This window comes from Cavia porcellus, unplaced genomic scaffold (assembly GCF_034190915.1).
Source record: "Cavia porcellus strain 051 isolate PalLab524CR breed Dunkin Hartley unplaced genomic scaffold, mCavPor4.1 scaffold_28, whole genome shotgun sequence".
NCBI classification, from domain to species: Eukaryota; Metazoa; Chordata; class Mammalia; order Rodentia; family Caviidae; genus Cavia; species Cavia porcellus.
The window spans coordinates 43,124,220-43,145,655 of record NW_026947511.1 but is presented as its reverse complement, the minus strand read 5'-3'; the positions used below and the strand labels follow the sequence as shown (position 1 = coordinate 43,145,655).

The 21,436-nt window shown below is 58.4% G+C and overlaps 1 protein-coding gene across 4 annotated transcripts in view; it reads left to right on the top strand.

Moving 5' to 3' along the window:
- The first annotated feature begins 2,778 nt into the window (after window positions 1-2,778).
- Cpne5 (copine 5) overlaps window positions 2,779-21,436 on the top strand; it is a 60,877-nt gene continuing 42,219 nt past the window's right edge. For all 4 annotated transcript variants that reach the window (XM_023566609.2, XM_063238945.1, XM_023566608.2 and 1 more), the window contains exons 1-3: window positions 2,779-3,030; window positions 12,558-12,598; window positions 13,094-13,140. In XM_023566609.2, coding sequence (XP_023422377.2) covers window positions 2,936-3,030; window positions 12,558-12,598; window positions 13,094-13,140 — 183 coding nt within the window. In that variant the 5' untranslated portion in view covers window positions 2,779-2,935. The remainder of the gene's footprint in view (window positions 3,031-12,557; window positions 12,599-13,093; window positions 13,141-21,436) is intronic.

Below are 21,436 nucleotides of genomic sequence, written 5' to 3'. Positions count from 1 at the left end.
CGGGACCTCGTTTTGTGGGTGGATTTTGTTTTTGAGACAGGGTCTCACTGTGTGTTCTCTGCTGGTCTTGAACTCACAGTGTAGCCTCAAATTCTTGGTGATCCTCCTGCCTCAGCCTCTGGAGGCTGGGGTTACAGATGCATGACACCACACCTCACCCAGGGATGGCCTTAAAGATCCTCCATCATCCAGGCTTATCCCAAGAGGCCCTCGAGCCTCCGGAGCAGTGCTGGGCTTTGGTCTCAGTTGCACAGGTGCAAGTCCTCCATCTGCAGTCCCCACTGTGGGTGATGATACTCACACCTATCATCATCTTAAGAACTTAAAATGCAGGGCCTTGGGAATCGACCATAAACCACTGAACTGTACACTTAAATACGCAGCTGTCAGGGCCGGGGGTTTAGCTCATCATCCTCACACACCTGTAATCCCAGCACTGGAGAGGCTGAGGCAGGAGGATTGTTGCTCAAAAAAAAAAGGAGCTATTTGTGGCACCTGATGGGGGCCAGGGATTTAGCTCAGTAGCATAAGCACCAGCCTGCAAGTTCGAGGTTGTGGGTTTGATCCCGGGTACCACCCCCCCCCCAAAAAAAACAAAAAACCAACAGGAAATAGGATGGGGTCACCACTGTTGGAAGAGTCCTCAAGCTGGCCCAGCACCAGGCCAGGCGCACAACAGGTGCCCAGTAGGTGACGGGAACACAGCCTGGGGGAATGTTCTGAGTACATGGGCTGGGGACACTGAGCTCCTAGTGCACAGGACAAGCAGCTGCCGTCTGTCCCACTGCAGGGCAGAATCTAGCCCTGCCTTCCCAGGGACACAAGAGGCCCTGGGGCCTGGCAGTGATTTGGGTGCTCAAAAGCCACCTTCTTAGACATCTGACCATCAGGTCTTCTTCACCCAGTCTCTTCCACAGCTGTGGTTTCAAACACATTCATAAACCCAGGGTGGTCACACACTCCTGTAATGTCAGCACTGGGGAGGCTGAGACAGGAGGATCACTGAGACCATCCTGGGCTACCTGGTGACTTCAAGACCAGCCTGAACTATATACAGTGAGACTTTGTCTCAAAAAAAAAAAAAAAACAAAAACCATCAAATATATTCATAAATTTTGGCAGGTTAAAATATTTACATACAGACCTACTAAAATTAAAACCTTACATTAAAATTTTAATTCATCCTAGCCTGTGGGAGGCTGAAGCGGGACAATTACAATTCAAGCCCAGCCTGGGGAACCTGGCACCTTAGGGAGAGCCTGTCTGAAAATTAAAAAAAAGAAAAAAGAACTAGTGATGTAGCTGAGCGTGAAGGCCCTAGCTTTAGTCTCTAGTACAGAAATAAGTATTGCCGGGCGTGGTCGCTCAAGTCTGTAATCCCAGCACTCGGGAGGCTGAGGCAGGAGGATCATTGCAAGTTTGAGACCAGCCTGAGCTATATAGTGAGCTCGAGGCCAGCCTGAACTGCATAGTGAGACCCCGTCTCAAAATGACCAAAAAAAAAAAAAAAAGTATTAATTCATCCGAAGAAAATATATAGTCCCACTGGTCGCTCACTGGTCAAATTTTGTGGTTCAAGTTGGATTTGTTTTATATTTAAAAGCAATAAAAATGTTAAGAGTGAAGGAAGAAAGAAAGAAAGAGAAAGAAAAGGAGCCAGGCCCAAGCCCCGCAGCAAGGCCTCCTGGCCAGGTCCTCACGCTGGCGCCCTCCCGGAAGCCCCGCACCTCTGTCCCCGTGTCGCCGGTGGCAGCCCCCAGCCCCTGTGCTGCGCCGTGCATGGGCGACGCTCCCGCGTTCCAGGCCCCGGGAACCCGCTTCAAACAGAACCTGTGGCCCAGGGGGCGACGCTTCGGGTCCCGCCCCGGCTCCCAGGGCGCGGCGAGGCTGAGCAGACCGGCGGGGTGTCCCGGGCGGGTCCCCCTCCTGCTCCCCAGGGCAGGGTTGGGCCTGGCGCCGTCACCTGCCCCGCTGCCCGAGGAGGCGCGCAGCCCCGGTGCTGCCGGGAGCCCAGGGGTCTCGACCCGGGTGGGGCGCAGAAGGGCTCGGCGCGGCGGGCAAGGGTGACGGGGTGGTGATCGACCCCACCCGGGCCGCAAGGCTCTCCCTAGGGACTCGAGGTGGCCCTGGGGGGGCTCACATTGACCTCCCCACCTTCCCCAGGGGCGATGAGGCCGGAACCCCGCCAGGCGGGGTGCACTGCGGGGGACCCTGGCACTCAGCCCCCGGGGTGGGGTTTCTTCTGCATGTGTGTATTTTTGGCACACGCTGCCCCCTAAACGAGTGCCCACGCCGTGTTCCCCCCAACCACGGGGACCCCCAGTGGGGCTGGGGGACAGGCGCAGGTGGGGGGCGCGCGGCCCGGACCATCGCGGCCGCCACCACCCCGTGCCCAGCCTTCGGAGCCGCGTCCCCACGCCCGCCACGCGCGCGCACACTCGCACTCACGCGCACACTCGCGCTCACGCGGCGCGCAGACCCCGCCCGGCCCGCCCCGCCCCGGCCCTGCGCGCGGCCCGGGGGGCGGGCGGGAGGCGGCGGCTCGGGCACATTTGATTTTCCCGCAGCCCGGGAGCCCCGAGCCCGGGCCGGCCGAGGAGGGGCGCTCGCAGGGCCGCCCGCGCAGAGACCCCTTCCGGCGCGGCGCAGGCGGGGTGCCGGCTCTGCGCTCCCCCACCGCCTCCGCGTGCGCCCCTCCTTTCCCGCTCCCCCTCGGCGCCCCCTCTCCTCCCGCCCACACCCCGCCCCCGCGCCCTCTGCCCCGGCGCCCCGTCCCGCCCCGCGCCCCCCTTCCCACGCCCCCTCCGCGCGCGCCTCCCCGCCCGCCCTGCGCCGGCTCCGGAGTTGGGGGGAGCCCGGGGCCCCATCGCGCGGGAGGAGGAGGAGGAGGCGTGCGCAGCGCAGGAGCTGACTGGGGCCGGGGGCGCCGTGGGTGATGGAGCAGCCCGAGGACATGGCGTCGCTGAGCGAGTTCGACTCCTTGGCAGGCAGCATCCCGGCCACCAAGGTGGAGATCACCGTGTCCTGCAGGTGAGCCCCTCTGTCCCGCCCCTGGCCCCCGAGCTCACGGCTGCCCCTGGCCCCGCAGGCGCGAGGCCCCTTCCTGAATGTCCCCTCCTCCTGGGGACCCCCTCCCTGCCCAGCTGCGAGTGGTGATGGCAGGTGGGAAGTCAGGTGGGGGTCAGAGCCCGGAAAGTTTGTGTTCCGGGCTGTTGCTTCAGGACAGAAGCGAGGCACCCCCAACCAAGGTAACCCCAACCTGAGTCCAGAGCCTCGTGGGGAAGGGGAGATGTGAGAGGCTGCCCCGGGGTCTCTGCTCAGGCTGCTTCCCGTGACCCCCTGGGTCAATCCAGAGGTGAGGGATTTGCTCCATCCTTGCCAGCAACCCAGTCTCGGCCTCTGTGCCCCGATTTCCCTCCCCAGCACCCGTATCCTCGCCTCTCCTGCCACCCCTGTGGTCCTGACCCCAGGATTCCGAAGCCTTCCTTCCCCTCCAGACCCAGGAAGGGGCGGCATGGCTTGCTCATTCCTGCCCAGGTGTGGGAACCTGTCCCAGGGGAAGGTGGCGTTCCTTTCAAAAACAATAACTTGGGTAAAAAATGTTAAGCCAAAGAAATGGGACCCTGAAATTTCAAGATCTGGCAGAGGAAGAGTAGGAGTGTTTTAGGGTCTGCCACCCCCAAATCCTTAGTCATACCCTTCTGAGGACTGGGTTTCTCTGGGATCAGGGAAGTAGGGGTTAGGGTGGGATCCACTCAGTGGCTGTCCAGGGGCACTGCTTTCCTGACACACAGAGAGGCCTTGACACCCAGGCACCTTCCACCTTGAGGTCCCCCAGATGCCACCTCCCCCGAGTGAGCTGTGTTCCCATCCCCAAGCCCTTTCTTCCAAGCTGATCTCCGGCCAGACTCGGCTCTGTGTGAAAAGTTGGGACACCTGGGAGTCGGAGGTAGAGCTGGACATTCTGGGCCGGGCAGTGTCCCCCTGAGGGCCATATGGTGTTACAGCTCTGCTGTCACCATGCTGGGGATTCTGGAGAGTCCCTGGTTCCTTCCTCACCTCCCCAGCCAGCTGCCAAGCTGCCGGTCCCCTCCGGGGCCCTCCCAGCTGTCAGTGGTGCACTGCTCCTCCCTAGACCCTCCCGTTCCCTGCCCCAACAGGCCTCGCTCCCCTCCTCCATGTCCCCTGTCCTGGAAGGAAGGTGTCCTCTCACCCCAAGACACCAGCTTGAATCACTTGGCCCAGGGTTCAGGGTCTCTTGCATGCTGAGGACCTGCCCTCCAAAGGTATCTCAGGGTTCACACTCGGCCCCCATCTCGAGCAGGGAGTGGAGGAGACAGGACAGGTGATAGTGTGGCATGTGGAGGTGGGCATCTTGTAAAGGAGTCCCGGAGTCATCGCTTGGGCGCCCTGGAAGCAGCAGTTTGCCCGTTTGTCACGCATATACCTGTCCTCAGGAAGGTCCTTGTCTGCTGAGGCTTGGAACTTGGCCTGGCAGGTCGGCCCTCGGGCTTGGCAGGGAGGGGCGCAGGAGCCCCAAGCACTGGGCGTCCGGCGCTGCACCTGCTTGCAGAGCAGTTGGTGCTTGCTAAGCAGCCACGATGATTACCTGGGGATGCTTGGCCCGGCCTCTTGGCTCCCTGGAAGTGGCCATGTCCAGAGAATGTACCTGCCTGAGCAAAGGGATGCCTGGGGTCGTGTCTGTCTCTGAAGGATGTGGCACTGGGGTTGAGCTGGGTGTCCATGCTGTCTTAGGGGGTGACATCCAACATCCGTCAGCCCGAGGAGCACCTGGTCCTCCTCCGGCTCTCCAGGAAGTCAGCTGATAGGGCACGGATTTTGATGAGGGGCCATCAGGAGGGAGGAGTTGCTGGGACAGGTGGGAAGTTACAGGGACAGTTTGGGGGCCCTGAAATTGTAGCTCCATCTCAGGTTCCACAGGAGCCTGCTGGTGCACTCTCTGGCTTGCAGGAGTCGGGGGCGGGCGGGGGAGAGAGAGGGGCAGCGTGGTTTTCTCCAGCACTGTCCTTGCTCTGGACACCAGTTACACTCCAGTCTCTTTCCCTGGCTGCCTGGGGGCAGACGAGGCAGCCCTGAGCATCTAGGAGACTGCTGCTGGTGGGCAGGGAACATCGGGGTGGGCAGAAGGGCCGGGCCTGGGCTGCAGGGGTTGAGGGATCCCCCTTCCATCACCTTCCCCCTCTGCTCCCCCAAAGGTTCCTGCCATCCCTTCGGCCCCAGGAGCTACCTGCTCTCCCTGGGGAGGACCCAGCCACTTGCTGGGCCTGGCCCGGGTCCTTCCCACAGTGGGCACAGGGTCCACCAGGCTCTGGGAAGGCAGAGGACCACACAGCATGGTGATGCCGGGGGCTGACATGGATAATCCAGAGTCATTTTTCCTGACTTTCCTGAAAACTCGAGGTTTACTGAAAATTAGAGAGGCTTTGGTTGTTTGACACAGTGGTTAGGCATGGGAGCCCAGGCATTTGTTCACTGTGTTCAAACCAGCACCGGGGAAGCTACGACGTAGCCTTTTCATGCCTCAGTTTCCCCCTCTGTAAAAGAAGCATAACACTCCTTATCAGGTGTGAGGATTTATCCATGGCTATAGGTTTAGGTGATCTATCCTTTGACACCCCGAGGTAAATAAAGACCATTTCTGTAGCTGGGTACCACGGTTTGTGTGGGTTCTGGGGACATAAGAGGTAGTTTTTTGTGTGTGTTTTTGGGTTTTGCGACCGGGTCTCGCCATGTGGTTCAAGTTGGTCTTGAACTTACTGTGTTGTCCACACCAGCCTCCAGCTTGTGGCGATACTCCTGCTTCAGCCTCCTAAGTGCTGGGATTCTGTAAGGCCACCATGCCCGGCTTAGAGATGGTTCTGAGGATGAATCGGACAGATGGTTTGTGCTGCTAGACGTCAGTAGATGTTCAAGAAAACACGACTTGAAGGACCCTTCTCTTTGGGTCCTCCAGTGGTCGGTCCCAGACCTTTCCTGACTCCACTGCCCACCTGCAGACCCTGTCAAGTCTTCCCCGTCCGCTGTCCCCTTCCCCGGCCTCCTTAGGTTCCAGGTCTCTCTCTGCACCACTACCTCTGAGGCAGGGATCTGGGCCAGCGTGTTGGTGAGGAGAAAGATCTGCGTGTTTATGTAACAGAGACCTTGGCCCTGGGGCAGGGTCCTCCGGAAAAGCTGGCACGAATCCACAGGGGCACAGAGTGCCCTGTCCCACGGAAGGGAGGTAGGGAGAGGCTGGTGGCCGCCCGGAATCTCCGGAGGCAGCCTCTGCCCCCACACAGGGATGGACTGGGGGCAGCTGCCATCTCCAGGGGCGGGATCCTGCCACCCTGCCCTGGGCCTCTCTCCCGGGTGTGGCTTTGCTCTGCTCTGAGCACTTTCTCCTGAAAGGCTGGGAGGAGCCACGGTGACCAAGGGCCTGGCGGCCAGCAAAGCCAGCGCCACGAAAAGAGGCCCCTTTAACCACAGACTGTGCCAAGGTGCTGTGTGTCACCAGGCCAGGGCAGTGACGCTGGCACAGTACGGAGTGCTTATGACTCCCTAGGCGCTTGGCCTCTCGACGGGGCTGGGTCAGGCCCGGTTCTGCTGATCCAGCCCAGGTCCCGGCTCACCCTGCTCAGGACTCAGTAGCTGACAGCTAGGTGTCCTCGGGGCTGTCATCTCAGCCAGGGCTGCTGGTTGTTGGCAGAATTCAGTGCCTCTCAGCAGCAGCAGCAGCCGGCTGACAACCATGTTCTCCTGCTGGCTGTGGACAGAGTAACTCGGCCTCAGCTTTGAGGGGCTGTTCCCAGGTCCCGCCGGGTGGTCCTTTCCCGGGACTTCAAAGCCAGAGGGACGCAAATGCCCCGTGCCCCAGCAGTCCCAGGCCACAACAGTAAACCTGTGGTCACGAAAGCCAGCGGCCTTTGCATCTGCTAACCCAGATGCCTGGGCAACAGCCCCATGCCTGCTCGCCCCCGGGGAAAAGGGACTGACTGTCCCCCTGTTCTTTGGGGCTGGGCATCTTAGTACCATACCCTGCCAGAGCGAGTGTGCTCGGAGATGTGAACCCCCCCCCCCACCACGGTTACGGAGCCAGTGCGTTTCCAGAGAGGAAGATCCAAGATCCAAGTCCAGTTTGCCTGGACCTCAGAACCTTGAAGGGGTTGGGGCTGGGGTCTCTATGGAGACCATACATGGGACCTGGATACCAACGATGACCCGGGGGGAGGTGGCCGTCCTCAGGCCAGGGGCGGCAGCTCAGCATCCCCCGTCACATCTGCAGTCTCCCTGCGCAGGCCCGAGGTCTCTGATGGAGATGACCCACCTTTGGGTGTGCAGGGCAGGGAGAAAACCAGGAAAGGAGGCCCTCCGAGGCGGAGGGGAGTAGTGTTTGTTAGGAACGCTTCCGGTGGAAGAAACAAGCAAAGCTGGCTGGGTTAGCTTGGGCCTGAGAGATTCGGTTTTCTCCCATCACAGTGAGTCTGGGGCTGAGCCATGTCGGGCTGTTTCATCAGCTCACTTCACCACGGAGGACCCAACTACCTTCTCCTGTGCTGTCACACCCAGTGAGGCAGGTCTCCTTCCATTGCGGGGCTGCCTCCGCACCAGCTATCCAACCTCATCCAAGGATAGGAAACAAGACATGGAGTTAAAGTTGTTTTAATTGAAAAGCACAATCCTTCCCAAGACCTCTTAGCAGATTTTCCTTTCTGTTTCAGTGAGCAAAGCTGATCTGTGCTAACCCTAGCCAAAAGACAGGGGTCGTTGTCTGGGGTTTCAAGAGTCTGCATGGGATCTGGATTCTGCCAGCAGGAAGAGTGGGGAAGGTTAGGGGTTAGGGCTTCTGCACCTGGGAAGCTGTCCACGTGTCCCCACGGGCTGGCTGGGCTCCCTGGAGTAGAAGAGCCCTGGGGTTGGCATCTCGGGGCCTGGCTCCTTGCGTCTTCCTGTAGGCGTTGAGCTGGCTCATCCGGACCCCTGACCACCTGTCTTTCTGTTCACTTGTCGGGCAAGGAAAAGGCTTAGTGTGGCTCCAGGACAGCCGGGTGCCTCTGTCTCCAGACCCCTTCTGTCTGCGCCCTTGCTGGGCACCCAGGGGTCTCAGCAGGGCGCTCAGGGCCTTGGGCTGTTGATGCTTCCTGGCCCAGCCCCGGCAGTCGGGCAGCTCCTGGCTTCCTTTCTCTGACCCCCAGCCTCCGCGTGTCTGTTAGGGTTCCATCTGGATCCTCCCCCACTGTGAGTGGGTCTCATGCACCTCTAGGCGGGGCTTTTGGGGCACGCCTGCGTTCCTGGGCTTACCGCTGACTTGCTGCTGAGAGCTGGGGTCACGGCGGCTGGAGGGTTCATCTCCCTCCCGGCTGCTCCTCCTCTCTCTGCTTCCTGCCCCCCGTGCCCTGGGCGGCTGCCCCTCGCCAGGGAGCCAGCTGACGGTGGACTGAACCATGAGCCAAGATAAACGTTTCCTTTTTTTTACTTGTGGGCATCGGGATTTTGTCCAAACAGCAAGCGAGGTAACTAAGATGCTGTCCATCTTTACAATGGTGGGAGACACTGGCTGTGCCCACACCCTGTCCACTGTTATGCAGACGGGAGAGATGAAGTCTCTGAACAAGACAAACTCTTTTCCCTTGTGGGACTCGGGAGGGATGGGGTGACCACAGCCACACTTTTAAAATTCAGCAGTGATGTCTGACAAGGATGAATGCAAGGAAGTTCACTGTTGGAGATACCTTGGACAGGACAGGCACGTGAAACTGAGCTGAGATCCAAATGGAGGCTCGGAAGGAAGGATGAATGGCGAGTGCAAAGGCCCTGTGGCAGGAAAGACCTCGAGATGCTTGCCAAACTGCAGGGAGACCGTGGTGGCTGGAGCAGCGTTTGATGGGGAACAGAAGAGGAGGGATCAGAGGAAGCTGGCACACAGCAGCCTAGGGAGCTATGTGGAGGAATTTGATATATTATTATTATTTTTTAAAATTTTTAAAAAATTTTATTTAAGGAGAAAAAGAGAAAAAAAGCAGAAAAAGGGTACAAGTTATACAGACTTTCAGAAAAAAAATAAACAGGAAATCACTAGTTAATGGATTACATATCATCTTAGAAATATTTGTTCAAGTTACAAAATTAAAGCATATAAAGTGGACATTCAAACAGTGAGACTGCAAACAGTTCTGTTCAATGATCCAACAAAACTCAGTAATATCATTGTCTATCTTATACACTTAAATATACATGCAGTTATATCGTTTAGAGCACTTTCTTTTCCTCTCTTTTGTACAATGACTATTACACATTTTGGGTTTCATTGCTCCCACGGTTCTTGTTACTTTTTTGGAAGAGGGTAAAACCAAATGTGACATAACAGAACTGAGTCGGTCAAATCAAAAGGGTGGACATAATAGATAATGTAAAAACGTAATACAAGGTGATCAAGAATGGTTACCATAATGCCTCCCGCTATCTCTAATAGAATTGCCTATACCATCAGTTATAATAAAATTGAACAAAATAGTAAAGAACGAAACCAACAAAACCAAAACATTGGACATTACAGGTCTTCAAAAGTAGATAATAGTCAACCAGAATGGGGCGTCATAATGAATCCCACTATCTTCACAGCTGTTGCCTAAACTTTCGAACCTGGTACTATGAATTTGATATATTATTCTAACAGCATTTCGGATGGAGAGGGATAAATAGATTGTGCTCTGGTTCCCGTCAAGAGAGTGGACCAGAGAGGGTGAGGGGAGGCAGGAATTGAATGGTGTTGCTAGCTGGGCCCTGGGGGGTCTCTGGCAGGGACAGTAGGAGTAGAGGGAGCACGGGGAAGTGTGGACAGATTTGGGGAGCATTTTGGAAGGAGGGCCCTTCCAAAGGACGTGGTGAGGAAGGGAGAGAGAAATGGAGGTGACCCCTGCCTTTCTGCTTCCCGTCTGGTCTGAGCAGCAGGTGGGCAGCGCCAGGCACAGGGAGGAGGCTGGGACAGAGCAGCCGTGCAGAGTGACACACCACCGGGTGACCTTGTGGGGGACCCCGCCTGGCTGCTCAGAGGCTGGAGTGCATGCTCTTTGCTTGGCCACATTGAAGGGGACAATTACGGCAACAGTGAAGCCTTCAGCAGGTCAGCAGCTCTGTTTTTTTTTTTTTTTTTTTTTTTTTTTTTTTTTAATCAGGGTCTTGCTGTGCTGTTCAGGTTGACCTGAACTCACTGTGTTGTGGCCCAGGCTCCCGGGGACCCTTCTGCCTCAGCCTCCCTTGAGCATATGCCACCATGCCCGGCTGCTAGGCAGTTATTTAAGCCCTGGGAAAATTGCCTTTTACACCTTGGTGAGGGTGTGTGGCAGGAACAGGGACCCTGCTACCCACAGGGCTAAGGGGGACCCTGAATTCTGGTGATGTGTGTGGTCTCTGCTCACCTCCAGAGGGCTGGAGCTGCAGAGTTTGAGGAGAGTGCAGGCGACCCAACCCCCTGCCTGGCATGAATCGGGTGGCACGGGTTCACACCCAGCAGAAGACCCCATGGGGGTCACACACGTGATTAGTATTGCCTCTCCCAGCCGCTTGCCAGATGTGTGATCCTGAGTAGCTGTTCCATAGAGAGACGGGCGGTGCCGGAGGGACCCTTAGATCCTGGCTTCTGCTCCAAGCTGCAAATCCTGCGGGTTCTGCTCCAGCTGGGCGTAGGGAGCAGGGAGGAGAGGAAGTGGGGCTCCCCTAGGTGCTGGCCTTTCCTGAGCACCTCCTGTACACCGGGTGCTACGGTGCTCCTTACCGCTTTAAAGGCTTTGCATATGTGATCCCAGCAAACCCCTGGGGATACTGAGCACTGAGGTGCAGAGGGGTTAAGTGACTTGCCTGAGATCACACAGCTAGAGTGGGGCACGGCTGGTAGGGGACCCAGCTTTTGGGCTAGAAATCTGGGCTCTCAGAGCTTCACACCCCAGAAGCTGGGGAGGTGCCAGGGTGGGTCCGGAAGAAGAGAAATCGGTTTCTTCCTCGGCCTTTGAAACCTCTCGGATCTCTGTGGGATCTGTGAGTGTGCTCTGAGTGAACACATCTGTGCGTGCAAATCCACATCGCATCCACCCAGAGTTGAGGGGTGCGCGGCCCCGTCTGAGGGTCCATGGAAAGGTGAGGTACCGTTACTTCCTGTGCCCTCATCTGTTCAGCCACCAGGGTGCTGTCCGGAGCATCCGTGTGGCACAGTGGGCTTGTGCAGGGGTGAGGAGGGAGAGGTGAGGCTCACGTCACCCGGCATCTCGGACCTGGGCCCCCAGCCCACCCCACCTCTCTAGACCTCTCCCAGGGCGGGTGTCGCCTGCCCCCTCATCTTGCCTTCCCAGTGCTTTCTGCCTGGCTGGGGCCTGGGTGACCCCTGACCTCACAGTCCAGTGGGTGGCTGTCCCCACCGCCCGCTCTGAATTGAGATGCTTCCTCAGGGGAAGCAGAGCAGAGGGGCCCGCTCTGCTTCCTGGCCTTGATTTCGGAACAAAAGAAGCCAAACTCCAGGCTGCTGGGCGGATACCTGAAGGTTTTTGTGCTCTTTTGGTGGAAGAAAATATACCTTTCCTGTTGGGAAAAAATGTCCTTTGAGCTCTCCCAAAGCAGAAATGGGGGAGAAAGCACTTGCCGACTGGTGTCACCTTCTGTTCTGAGGCATCCTGTCTTCTGCGGGTACCGAGACAGCACCCCCGGCCCTAGCTGCACAGCTGGGCACCCGCCAGGCTCCAGGGGGTGGTTGTCTGCAGCTGAGGAGTCTCACATGTGGGCTCCGAGCTGACCCTGTGTCACTTCATCTGAGGCTGTCTCATGGGGACAGCTACTGGGTTCCCACAGGCCACGGCTCTCTTGGGGACCTCCATGCAGCGGGGTGACTCACACGGTGGTCTGGCCCGCACTGGCATCTGCATTCCCCACTTGTTGGCGCTAGGCTCTGCTCCGTCTGTTGTATTTGGCATGTGCCGCAGGTCGGGACCGGGTGGCGGGGTTGATTCTGGGGTCCGGTTGCCCAACAAGCTGTCACTGCTGAGGGCTTCGGTGACAATGATGGTGACTCAGGGCCTTTCTGTCTCTGCCACTGCTGTGGGGCATGGTCCCTTCCTCTTCCTGGCCTCAGTTTCCCCCTCAGCCTTGGCCGGCTTCCCCAGAGCAGAGGAAACCACGGAGTAAACTTAGGCTTTGCAAGAGTGAGGGGCTAGGGGGTGCATTTTGAATACATTGATTGATTGATGGTTGATTGATTGGGAAGAGGAGTAATGAAAGGAGACTCCCTAGAAAGGACGTGGCTGCAGAGAGGCCCGGGGCCCAGGGCCTCAGATGGCACCTGGGGCAGGACAAGCTGAGGCCCTGGTGAGGGTGCTGGGAGGGCAGTGGCAGCTTCCGCAGGGCGTCTGGAGCTGGAGGCCTGCAGTTGAGGAGCCTCATGAAGTTCGCCCTCCAGGCCGCCTGCCCTTCCTGCCTGGCCTGAGGTCGGGCCAGAAGCAGCCTCGGGGCAGGGGCGCCTGCACCCAGCCCCTGCCACCCCGCCCGCCTGGTAACTCTTCTCTCTCCTCTTTCAGGAACCTCTTGGATAAAGACATGTTTTCCAAGTCTGACCCACGTAAGTCCCCCTGCCATGGTAGTGACTGACCGGGGCAGTGCCCGGTGCACCCCTGGCTGTGTTCCCAGCATGTCGGGGCTGCTGAATGCTCCAGAGAAGGAGGACCTGGGACGCCCCAGAACCACACAGTGGGCTGGGGAGGGTTGACCAGAGCACTTCCAAGACCGAGGGGCTGTGGTCTGGTGAGACGGGCGGTGCTTTGGGGTGCAGGGCTCTCGCCCTGACCGGGGCTGCCCATGCCTGCAACTTTAGTTAGGCTGCTCCTGAGCCTCAGGTTCCCCATCGGTGAAGCAGAGACCTCACTGGTGCCCTCTCCAGACATAGCCCCTCCTCCAGGCTGCTCTGGAATCGGGGCATCCAGGACTGACTTTGGTCAGGGCCAGCGGCCAGACTCGGGTCCCTCCCGCCCAGCCCACAGGAGCACCCCAGTCACAACCCCACTCGCTCCCTCTGGGCCTGGCCTGCGTGGTAACGCGCCTCTCTCTCCTCCCACAGTGTGTGTCATGTACACTCAAGGCATGGAGAACAAGCAGTGGCGGGAGGTAGGTACGCCCCTTTCCCATGAGTCCCCCAGATCTCCCGGAGACCCCACAGGAAGTGTTCTGCTGGCCGAACCAGAGGTAGAGGGTGGGCGTCACAAGGCTGAGGACAGGGTGAGAGGTCCCTAACCTGGGGAAGCCCTGCTTTGAGGGTCTGAGGGGCAGCGGGGAGCCCAGGTGCCTTGTGATTGTCTTTGTGGCCTGGGCTGTGAGCACTTCATGGGGCCCCAAATCTCATCTGCTGCTGAACCCCTTCCTGCTGTGTTTCTGAGCCCTGCTCTGTGAACTCAGGTCCCTTCAGGGTGTGTGAGAGAGGACCATGGAGACCTCCCACCATCATGCCCAGACTCCTCCTGCCCCAGGGCCTTTGTACGGACTTCCACCTGGCCCTGCGGCCCCTCCATGAGTGCTTTGGATCTTGATTCTGACGTCCCTCTGTGGAGTCCCTCACTGTCCCCCAGCCTAACACAGAGACACCCACCCCAGCTCTTACTCCCCTCCCCTGCTTTTCATCTCTGTCACCCGTCATGCTCTGTGTTAGACCCTTGTCCTCCATGGGCCCCTGGAAGTAAGGCGCTCACCGACTTCATCCGCTGTTTTGAGCTCCGGAGTCTGAGCTCAGCCTGCAGCAGCCGCTTCATAAGTGTCTGCTCAAGGAGTGGCTGGGTTGGGAAGGGGAGCCGCGGTGTCTCTTTCCTCTTGCACCCTGCGCTGCACCGAGCTCCGGTGGGAAAGGAGGGGGAGCGGGTGGGAGCCGGTGAGGGCTCCCGGGAGTCCCCGCTCCTCCCCTCTCCTGGAGGAGTGGGGACCTGGAGGCCAGGGGGCGTGCAGGACGTAGCTTCTTGCCTGGTGGGAGGTGCCGCCAGCTTGCTGGGCCTCAGAGCTGAAGTGGGTATCCTGTGGTCCTCACGGCCGCACGGGTGGCTGCTCCTTCTGGTGACCGGAAGAGACTCGTGCATGGGACAGGAGGGGCCTGGACGGAGGCTGTGGCCCTCTTGGCCTCGGCTGCCCCATCCCATCCCCCTGCCCATCACTCCGCCATGGCTCCCGTTGGAGACTTGGCTGGGGCGTCACCAGCCCCACCCTGTCCCATGCCAGACATAGCAGGAGTAAGAGGCCGAGAGGAGTGAATTCGAGCTAGAAAACCCACAGGAACTATTCCAGAGGGTCTGGCCGAAGTGACATTTGCATCTTCTCCCGGATGCTGAGCCACTGAAGCTCAAACCAGATTGCTGGGAAACGTTTAGCCTACTTAAGTGAACTAATTACTGGTGAAGCCTTCAGCCGAGCTTCCCGGGAACCAGGAATGTGCTAATGTCCTAGTGATTCAGAGGAAGTCGGGAAGGGCCTCTGCCAGGGGCGCTGCTGGGCAGACGTTAATTATGTTCTGTAACTGAGACTTGGGTTCCACGTGGGCGCTGTCCAAGCCCTGCTACTGCACGCACCCCGGGGTGGCCCGGCTGTCACCTGGAGCCCGAGGCTGCACCCTTTTGGCAGGGGGACCTGGATCCCCGTGCGGGGGAGACACGGGATGTGCGGAGCCTAAGGAATGGAAGAGAATCGAAGCAGGGCTGGCAGAAGGGTGGGAGGGTGAGGGAGCTGGAGTCACAGCCAGGAGGCTTCACTGGGCGAAGCCGTTCTGACAGGTCATTGGGGTTTTTCAAATGACATTTGAATGTACATAGAAGCCGTCTGGCTGTCTGGCGTGGGGGTGCGGGCGTGCGAGGTTTTGAAATGCATTGCAGAGTGGGGGGTGGGGGAACTGTCGGCCTCCTCTGGCTCAGCCTCCTGCTCCAGCAGAGAGGGAGGACTGGCCTTGGGTGGTGGAGTTGGGGTGCAGGGACGCACTTGGAGGACCTCAGTGAGGTGCACCAGTGAAGGTCGCGGTATTTAGAGCCACAGAGGGAGGCCGGGAGGACCTGGTCGCTCAGAGCCTGTGTAGTTGAGGAATGGAATAAAGGGGTGAGAGTATGTTGGTCAGCTTCCTGTCTCTGTAACAAAATACCTGAGATGCTGATGTGCAGAGACGAAAGGTTTGCAGTGTTGGAGGGCCTAGTCCATGGTCAGCTGACCCCATGGCTTTGAGCTTGTGGTGGGGATCAGAACTACTCACATCAGCAGCTGGGAGAAAGAAGGGACTGGGGTCCCAGTGAGCCCGCCAAAGGTCACCTCCTTTCTCGGCCTCTCCCTGGGCCCCACCTCCCCAGGGCACCACCCTGAGGACCAAGCCTTTAGCTCGAGTCAGGGACACTCAGGGTTTGAGTGAACTATGGTAACAGGGTCTAAGGGGACTGGGAGACCAGGGAGTGATGGGTGGCAGCTGTGGGGCTGTGGCCACCGCAAGCCTGGGGCCGTATGAGGGGTGATTTCTGGGGCTCCTAGAAGGATGCTGGAGAGGGCTGGGGCCTTCATGGAGGACATGGTCAGTCACAGCCACTTCCCTTCCTGCATGGGTCCCTGAGCTGTCTTCCCCACGCACAGAGCAGTGAGAAACAAGGCTGGACACAGATCGCCTCTCTGGGCCCAGCGTCTTGGCCCGGAGCGAATCCTGTGACCAGCAGGTCAGGCAAGAGCTCGCTTCTCCGGGTTCTCCGGTCTGGGCCAGGCGAGTGGCAGCTGCTCTGGGGGGCCTGGCTGCCATGTTTCAGCTGATTTTAACCACTTGGGTCATTTTGATGCCTTTTGAGAAATCTCCATCTTCCCAGCACCTAAATCTGTCACTACATTTTATGAGAATTGACTCAAGATGTAATTTTAGCCCAGGAAATTGAGCACTATTTGCATTACGGCCTGCCGGGGCCTCTGTGCGTCCTGGGAAGGCAAAACGCCTGGGGAAAGAGTTCCAGGCGTGCTGCCCCTGCGAGACAGACACCCCAGAAGCCTTCCTGGGCCTCCTCTTGATAGGGGTGACAGTCACTATCCCTGCCTCACCAGGGTCTGTTTTGGGGCTGAGGACCCCGTGGTAAGGCAGAGATGGGTCATAGACTCTTAGGGAACTGTGAAATCTTAGGGTATCAGGCTGATAACCACACAGTGTCTGTGGCCCCAGCAATCGCACCTCCTAATTCCCACTCCATCCGCGTTTGAGCTGCCGCAGCCGTTTAATGTGTCCACACCAGCTCAGAGTGAGCATTTGTCTACAGATACTCAGACCGACTTCCCAGGGCGGCTCTCTGGGGCTTCTGTTCCACTTTGCTCAGGGTATGTGTGTTTCACACAGTCTCAGTCTGTTCTCACTGCTATAACAAAAATGCTACATCCCAGGAAAGCTTAGGAACCCCAGATAGTTACCTCTAGGCTCTGGCGGCTGGGAAGGCCGACGTCAGGGCGGCAGCAGGGGCAGGTCCTGTGAGGCCAGCTCTTCCTAGGCCCACGGCGAGGCGGTTCCTTCTCGCAGTATCCTTGCAGAGCCACCCCTGCGCCCCCCACTCATGACCTCATCACCCCGAGGGCCCCACCTCCAGGTGTCACGCGGGCTAAGGTTCCAGCCTGGATCTGGGCAGGATACCAGCTTCACACCCTGAAAGATAGGACTGTCCCCAGAGCTCATGTCCCCTTCAGAGCAGGACCAATAGCAACAGCACCTGACACCACACCGAGCTCTGCCCCCTGTGTGCAGTAGCTCACTCCTTGCCCAAGCAGCCCCGGAGCTCAGTGCTGGGGTGCACCACTCATTTGTATGCCTGAGGCCCTGGGCTTGCTCTTTAGCACGCAGCTCCCAAAACAGTTACCATGGCTACCCCTGAACCTCAGGGAGGAGGAGACGGGGCTCTTTTTGTCCTTATTTCCGGTCCCTTTTCCAAGCCGGGCGTTCTGTTCTGAGCGCATCGGAGCTGGGTCCTGGGGCTTCCCAGGCTGTGAGCAGGGACCGTCTTGCTCCCCACTTCTGGGCTGGGCACCATTTGTGCCTGTCACCGGGAGCCGGACGCTCCTCGATTTACAGCGGGCGTCCACCGACCTTCTCAGGAGATGGTCGCAGCTGTCTTCAGACTGAGTCTGGGGTGTCCTATGTCTTCCACACACAATTTGCCGTCCAAGCAGGATCCTCCCAGCTCGGACTTGGGGATGAGTTTTCGGACCTGAATGTGTTCATCCCCGTGGTGATGTTGGCAGGTGGTCTCGGTGCGGGAATTGTACCTCTGGCGTCTCACCCCCGCCTCCCGGCCTCGTCAGCCAGGGTCATCATCCACGTGTGAGACAAGGAGTTGAGCGGGATGCGTGTGGCCCTTTGTTAGAGCCCTCTCCCCAGGGCTCTCGCTGTTCTCGCTGACCCCTGTTCTCTCGCTGACCCTTGGGACAGGCTGTCCAGCCACCTCGGTTCTGCAGAGTTTTGTTGTAATCCATCCTGACTTTCTTGATCTGGCCCCAGGATTCCTGAGTGACAGCTGAACGCCTTGGCAGATGAGACCCAGGTTCCCGTCCCAGCCCCAAGAAGTGATTTGTCTTTTCCAGGTCTCAGTTTACTTATCCATAAAATGAAGTTAGGAGTTTGTAACCAAGGCCATGCTCTTAGAAACACCTGGAAATACCGACTGCCATGTGCTGTTGTCATAGAAGGATGGCCTCCCTTGGAGACCCTGTCGGCTAACCCGGCGTTGGGGCCACAAGTTGGTCTTCAGTGCAGATGTCTGGGGAAGCCTGTTGAGCTGGTGGATAGAGGGAGGGCAAAGGCCCTGAGGGAGGAACAGGCTCGCTGCTCGTGAAAAACAGAAAGCCGCTGTGGTAGGCCGGGGTGCAGACTGCCGCTGCAGTCTGAGAAGTGGGAATGGGGGCGTCCACAGGGACGTGGTCGCTGAGGGCAAGGCGGGCAGGTGTGCCCAGCATGTTCGAATGCTGATCTGAGTGTGCTGGATGCTAAGGAGGGCGTGGAGCAGGGGAGGGGTTGCGGCCGTCCCTGTTTCATGGAGATGGCTCTGGCCAAGGGCAGCAGAATGGACCCGAGGGCGAGGAGAAGCAGGCAGACTGCGGTTCCGGAGCGAAGTTGTGGTGGGTGAGGACAGCAGCCGGCCAGGCTGTCCAGAGCCAGGAGTTTAAAGCTGAAACAAGATGACTCTCTCTGCCTACCAGGCCGTGGGATCAGTTTGGGGCTCCGACGGCCTCCACAGGGCCCAGCACAGCTGTGGACAGGCTGGGAGGATCCAGGATGTCGCTGAAGCCCAAGCATCAGGTGGGCTGCGAGCTGGGCTGGGGGTGGCTTTCCGCACTGTCCCCTTTCCACAGAGAGGAGCTGCCCCTTTGGGAGAGCTCCCTCCTGAGCGTGAGCCCCTCAGAGGCTTCTCTCTGGTCCTAGAGTTTGGTTTTCAGGGCCATGGTTCTGTAGGTCTGGGGCCACAGCTTTGCTTTGGGGACCCAATGGGCACCTCCCCACAGTTTACGACTTAGGGCATTTTGTTATGTTTTGATGTTTGAGACGGTCTCACTGTGTGGTTCGGGCTGGCGTTGGGCTCACTGTAGCCCAGGCTGGTATTGAACTTGCATAATCCCTCCCGAGCACTGGGATTCTGTTTGTTTATTTTTAATCTATAAAATGGGATCCGGATGCCAGCTTGCCATGGTGGGGACCCGGTGGCACACTGACACAGGGCCTAACTGTGCTCGATGCTTGTAAATGTTACTATGGCAGTACCCTCACACAGAGCTGAGGGAGACTCCCTCCTGTCCCCCACTCCCATGCACAGCGCCCACCGCAGAGACCCTAGAAAAAGGAAATGAGACTCCTTGGGGTCCTCACTTTACCCAACCGCTCAGCAGGAGCACAGCCATCATCCCTGGCCAGGACACTTTTTTTTAAGTGGGTTTTTTTGAGACAAAGTGTCAGTATGTAGCCCAAATTGGCCTTGAACTTTCAGTGATCCTCCTGTCTCAGCCTCCTGAGTGCTGGGATTACAGGTGTGGGCCACTGCACCTGGCTAAAGGTGGACTTTCCTATCCAACCACGAACGTGTGTGTCTCCTGCCTCCCCACCCATGTCTGTGCTGTCCTGAGACAGCAGTTCAAGATTTCACCGGAAGGAAAGTGTTTGCTTTTCTAGTAGGCTCGAGGCACTGGGCCAGGTCCCTGGGTGGCCCGGATGACTGTTTACTCTCAGGTGTTAGCTCCAGGTGTACACTGCAGTTGTGGCTCAGCTGTTCCGAGCGTGGGTTCTGAAGCACAGTCCAAAACCCCTGGCCTCTGTCCAGCGGGCTCTTGGGTGAGTAGTTCTCCTTTTGAGACCGCCCACCATGAGGGTGAAATGCCCTACTCGCTGTGAGGCGCCTGGCAGGTAGAAAGCTCCTAATGATCCCTCTAAGAAGCCCTGCACCAGAAAGAAGGTTCCCCGCGAGCTGGGAACACCCTGGGTATCAGACTGAGAGGAGCCTGGAGGGCTGCCGTGGGGCTTGGCTGCCGTGGGGCGTGGCCGTGTGGCCCCGCCCCTGGCCTTAGCTCCACCCTCCGAGGTATTGGGAGAGTGGCCACAACTTTGCTGGTTTGGAGGCTGCTAAACTCCTTGTTAGGAGGGTGATTCCCCAGGAGCTGGGCCCATTTAACAGATTTTCTGAAACAGTGGCTAATTATGGGCCAAGAAGTCTTGCGTGAGAAGCTGGTGACATTTCCTAGACCGCTGCTGGGCCGGAGAGGCATCCTGCCCTGTCCTGGCCGGCTTTGGAGGGGTGGTCTCCACACTGGCTCGGGTCCCCCTTGGTGTCATGGTTTCCTATGAGGCAGGGGAGCCCTTGACGCTGTCCCGAGCTGGTTCTCCTTGCTGCACATGGAGGGAGTAGGTGCCTCTGGTGGGCGCCTGTGAGAGCTTTGCAGGCCCGAGGTGATGTGTGACCAGGGCCATCTCCTCCAGGAGGGGGGCAGGAAATGCACCCCGCGCCTTTATCTGCGGGGTCCACATAGCATAGCTCGCTGGCCTCTGGTTTTAATCCTGGTGAACGCTGCAGGCCCCTGCCTCGAGGCCTTATAATAGAGGCCCCACTACTGGCCATCAGTAAAGTGTGAGATTACAGAGCCCTTTTTTTTTTTTTTTGTCTTTTTCTTTTTTATCGGTACCGAGGATCGAACTCACGACTGCCTGCTTGCAAGGCAGGCGCTTATGCCGCTGAGCTAAATCCCTAGCCCCGGTTACAGAGCCCTCATTGGGAAGAATGGGCAGCCCCGGTCTGGCCTCCCCCTGTCCAGGCCAGCACGGCCGCGGTGTGGGGGCGGGGGCGGGGGCTATCTGCAGCTGGGGGGGGGTCCTGCAGCTCCAGCCAGCTGTGGTTTGTAGACATCCGGGGCGTTGAGACTGTTCAGGCGCGCAGAGAGCCGCCCACTCATTCCCAAAGCAGGAGCCGCACCAAGGCCACAGGACGTTGTGACCTCATCATGTCTGGGAGCCCGGTCCTCCTGCCCTCCTGGCTTCGTGCTCCCGGGGCGTCCTGGGGTGCTCCATTTCTTATCTGCGGGGTCACAGAGGAGATCAAAGTGGATCTTGCCCCGTGGAAGCCTTGCCTTGTGAGGATGAGGAGTCACCACACGAGGCAGAAGGAGAGGGAGGAGGAGCTGTGGGAGGCAGGCGCCTGAGCCAGTGGCCTGGACAGATCGCAAGAGAACCGGCACCAGGGTGCTGCTGGGTCTGGAGCCACTCTGCCCCAGCCCTGCTGGGAACTCCCCCAAACAGCTCTCAGGTCTTTAGATCTAGGTCAGCCTTTTTTGTTATGGAACTCACAGGAGGGTCCACGACTCTGGTATGGGGGGTGATGAAGCCAGGACGCCCCCACCCGCTGCAGATCTGACCTGCAGAATTACCCAGCCCACTATGGCGTAGGCCACAGAAGGGGCCCTGAAGGTACAAGGGTCAGGCTGGAGTTCAGCAAATCCAAGCGGGAGTGGAAGCTTGGACATGACAGCTTCCTGGTCACCGTCTCATCCTCCCATTGGTTGGTGACTGTGTTGTTGGTGACGACAGTGTTGTCCCCTCCCCTCGTTGATCTGAAGCCACCCTGGCAGAGTTTCAATCCCGTTCCCCCTCTTCACTGGCTGTGTAACCTTGGGCCTCTACTCAGTTTACCCGTCTATGAGATGGGGTGGCAGGAACTTTGCCTCTTGGGGTTGTCACCAAGATGAAATGTATTTGCACTTTGAAAACACTTAGTGCTGGGCACACAGTGGGGCTCCGGGAAGGTTGTCATCAGTGCTGACAGCAGGTGGTCCCAGCAGCCATCACAGGCCCTTCTGTCCTTGCCAACAGGGAGGAGCATTGGGCTCCGGTGTCTGGGAACCCGTCTGGAAACCCAGGGCCCCAAGGCCGGCACCATCATCCCCAGGCCCACAT